General features: G+C 37.3%; 1 protein-coding gene across 1 annotated transcript in view; it reads left to right on the top strand.

The window, feature by feature from the left end:
- Brca2 (BRCA2, DNA repair associated) overlaps positions 1 to 1,560 on the top strand; it is a 90,423-nt gene extending 88,863 nt beyond the window's left edge. The window contains exon 26 of the mRNA XM_004631134.2: positions 726 to 1,560. Coding sequence (XP_004631191.1) covers positions 726 to 1,370 — 645 coding nt within the window. The 3' untranslated portion in view covers positions 1,371 to 1,560. The remainder of the gene's footprint in view (positions 1 to 725) is intronic.
- The last annotated feature ends 2,766 nt before the right edge of the window (positions 1,561 to 4,326 follow it).

Here is a 4,326-nt window from a genome sequence, read left to right on the forward strand (position 1 = left end):
AAGTTTGAGGTCCTGAGTTCAATTCTCAGGACTCCCATCCCCCCAAAAAATCACAGAGGATTCAAATCAAATGAAAGTCTGTGCTATTGCTAAAGCAGATAGCTACCACTTGGTAAGTGAAACACAACAACTATGAAAACTGTTCTCATTGATAAGACTGTGGTATAAAGAGGTTCAATAATTAATTTGTGGGGCATGGCATGAGACTTCAAGCCAGTAATCCCAGCACCTGGAAGGCTAGGACAGGAGAATTGCCATGGATTTTAGGCCAGCCTAGGCTACACACTTGAGTTCAAGGCCAGGCTGACTACATAGTGAGACCCTGTGGCCAAAAAGAAAAAAAAAATTACCTGAAGTCACAAAGCTAAAAATGTAGGCATTAGAACTCAGGCAGTGTGTGTGTTCTTAAGATCATTTTAAAATAACTTTTTGTTTGGCCTGTTAATGATGTTTTAAAGAATATGCCTAAGTGATGTCAACTTTTTTTGTCTTTCACTATGTTATTCCTCATCTCTATCTCATGTCATTTTTATATGCTTTTATGCAAAATTATTTCCTTCTGAAACAGGAATAATAACATAAATATTTCTTGAACACATCTAATTTGTTAGCAGTTGGATAAATATCTGTGCTATTTGTGTGATTTTTTTTTTAGTGAAAAGTTAATTTGATATTTTTACACTAGTCATATTATAATAGGTTACTTTTTTACTTTGTTTTATTAGATGTCTCCTCCTAGTAGTGAGATAAATTATCAAAGTCCTTTATCACTTTGTTCGCCAAAAGGCAAGTCTGTGTCCACACCCATATCAGTCCAAATAACTTCAAAGTCTTGTGAAGGGGAAAAAGCAATAAATGACCCAAAAAACTGCAAAAAGAGAAGAGCTCTGGATTTCCTGAGTCGAGTGCCTGTACCGCCACCTGTGAGTCCCATTTGTACATTTGTTTCCCCGGCTGCACAGAAGGCCTTCCAGCCACCACGGATTTGTGGCATGAAGTGTGAAACACCTAAAAAGAAAAAGAAATTGAATTTTCCTCAGCTGACTCCACTTAAAAAAAACAGTGAAGTTTCTCTTCTGGAAAGCAACTCAATAGCTGATGAAGAACTTGCAGTAATAAATACCCAAGCCCTCTTGTCTGATTCTGCAGGAGAAAATCATCTTCCCTCTATCAGTGAATCCAGGAAGACTGCTCCTTCCAGTTCAGAAGATTACCTTGGACAGAAGAGCCATTGTACTGTGTCTTTGGTCAAAGAGCAAGAGAATTCCCAAGCCAGCACAGAAGAACGTAAGAGCAACTTGCAGGACACAAGTAGGACAAAGAATTTATCTAAGAGATTGCAACGGCAACAAAAACATAAACAGCAGTAGTTACTAACTCTTAACCTTTCCCGTGTGTAGTACAATTTCAAACTGCCTTCCATATTTGCCTAACAAGAGAAGCCATGACTAATAGTTTCACATTTGCCTATTTGCGTATCACAGATGTTCTTTGCCTGATTGTTTCAACTGTATGTCTTAAAACTGTACATTAATAATCAAAAAACATTTAAATCTTGCATTGGATTTGATCATAAGAAATATTAGTTTATAAATATACTCCTTTACAGTGTATCACTAATTGAAACGAAGTTTTTAAGTATAGATATTTTCACTCAGATAATTCCTTTCAGTTTAGTTCCTATTTTAGGAGTTTTTTCACAGTAACTTCCTATGAAAATTTTCCTTAATGTATGCATTGGTTTCTGCTATAGTTGCAGCCTGCTCAAAAGTCAGGAGAAGTGCAGATATTACAGTGGGGTTTCTTCTGGCTGCTGCTTTACTGTTAGGTCAACACGATACAAGAAAATAGAACACTCAGGGTTGCTCTGTATGATCCCAGTGTAATCTCTGAAATTACTTCAAATAAAAATTCAAATTTTTTCAGTCAGAAGTAGACTAGATAACTTTTTAAAGCAAACCGGTCATCCATTCTGGAACTTCAGAAGCTTGCTTTCACATTGGTTTTAACTTAACTGCTTTGTCTTTAGCAGTATCATAGGACTTGGACTGTACTGCCTGTTAAACCCACCACCAAATCAGAAGTAACATTTACTTTCTTATGTTTATCTCTAATAAAGAGATAAAGTTCTAAGAGCTACATAATGGCATAAGGAAGCTCTTAAACCAGGTGTTTTAGTCTTCAATTCTAATTATAGACACATTTCAAAGCCAAGAATAAATCCTTTTGTGTTTGGTTTGGATTTCGTTTCATTTTGTTTCATTTGGTTTTGTTGAGACAAGTGTCTTGCTGTATATAGTTTAGGCTGGCCTTAAACTTGCAGTAATCCTTGTACCTCAGGCTCCTGAGCACTGGGATTACAGGTCTGCACTACCAGGTCCTGCCAGAAGAATAAATCCTTTTTAAAATCAATTTGTGGGGCTGGTGAGATGGCTCAGTGGTCTAAAGCACCTATTTAGAACAAGCTTAGCAAAGCACAGGGACCGCAGTTCACTCCCCCAGCACCACATGCCAGCCAGCCCCTCCCCCTGGTGGGCTGAGCTGGCCACACACACACACACACACATAAATAAAATTTTTTAAAAAATTAAAATTAAAATAAAATAAAATCAATTTGTGAAGCTTGGTATGGTAGTACATACCTATAACCCCAGCGCTATGTGGGAGACTAAAACAGGAAGATTATAAATTTAAGCCCAGCCTACACAATGTAAGTGATTCGGTGAGACCTGTGTCAAAGAATAAAAAAGAACTGGGGATTATAGCTAATTGCATAAGCCCTGGGTTCAGTTGCCAGTTCAGTTTCAAAGAATTTTAACTTGTGGGCTGATGGTGTAGCTCAGCGTATCTGTGTTCCATCCCCAGCACCACCACCAAAAACAAGTTTCCTCTTAACTGGGATCCATGATTTATCCATGATCACACTTCCAGAAATTATTAACATCAATTCTGTTATTTTTAAGTGTTCTGGTAGTCTTGTTCCAACTTGTATTGTTCATAAAACAATAAGGCCTTTACATCTTAAATTTTTTCAGTGTTCTATTCTAGAACAGAGAATAAAACTGGAGTCTCACATGAACAAGAATTCTGTCTTCAAGGATTTAACCTTTATTTTTGGATCCTAGAAATACCTGCTCTCACCTCCTCTCTTCTCATTCAGACCACCTATTATAAAGATATCTAAAGCATGATTCCTTTTTATGAATTATAAACAACATCCGAACTACAGAAACAAAATGTAAAGCTTGAGTATATATGTACAATACCCTTCCAGAAATGACAATACGTAGAAAGTTGTCAGTGTATACTGGATGCCAAGGATAAGTGCTAAAAAGTTTGTGTTACATATTCAACAGTCACTTAACCAGAGCATATTGTATTTACAGAACACTTGCTGGCTCTGAATTATGCAAGTAGTAACACAAAGTAATGCAAATCAGTGTAAGGTATTCGAAAGATGATACAAATCAGAAGCCATGGGAGTTGAAAACCAGATCACTTCTAACTGGGAGAAGGTTGGTGGCATTTAGGTATTTCTACCTAAACAAGTGTGTCAGAGGTGATCTAGAAGAAGAGACATCAGTGGGCCAGGAATCTCTGCACGCTGTAGAAAAGCTCTGGATCCGAAGCCCAGAGCCACTCGGTGACGATCATCTCCTCAGCCCCTATGAGCCCAAACCCCAGAGGGCCAGTCATCCGAGTCAGGAGTTCTTGAGTTTGGCCCTTTGGGCTACTCCTGTGGACTTGAAGGTAATTCCTTCTACTAACATAGATAAAGCTATCCTTTTTGAGCTGGTTCTGCAGTAACTACATTGACTAAAATACCCAGGATAAGCGGAACCTGAAAAGTAGGACTATTACTAAGTAGGAATGTTGTTATAACAGGATTACTGTGTGCTGCACTTAAATAGAATTTTTTAAACTACAACAAGCTTAGATTCATTCAAATGTACTACTTTGTCTGTTAGCCAAGCTTTGTTACTCAATGGATATGCCAGTTTTTTAAATGCTAACAAAACAATTACAAATACATTGCTGTTAGGATGTTGAGTAGATTTCCACAGTGTTAGATTTAAAATAGTATTTTTTAATGTTTTGAGGCAGGGTCTCCACCCTATAGCTCAGGCTGATCCTCTTGCCTCAGTCTCCTAAATGCTAGGATTCCAGGTGTGCACCACCGTACCAGATAGAATTTCTAATGTGTGTGGATTTATATAAGGAAAAAAACACCAACTTTTTTTGTCTTTACATTTATGGCTGTTATTAGACTAGTAAATAAGTTATGATATAAAAAAATTGGTTATGAGATTATTGAATTCTTTGGGA

The sequence above is a fragment of the Octodon degus genome, unplaced genomic scaffold (genome assembly GCF_000260255.1).
Source record: "Octodon degus isolate 3935 unplaced genomic scaffold, OctDeg1.0 scaffold00038, whole genome shotgun sequence".
NCBI lineage: Eukaryota > Metazoa > Chordata > Mammalia > Rodentia > Octodontidae > Octodon > Octodon degus.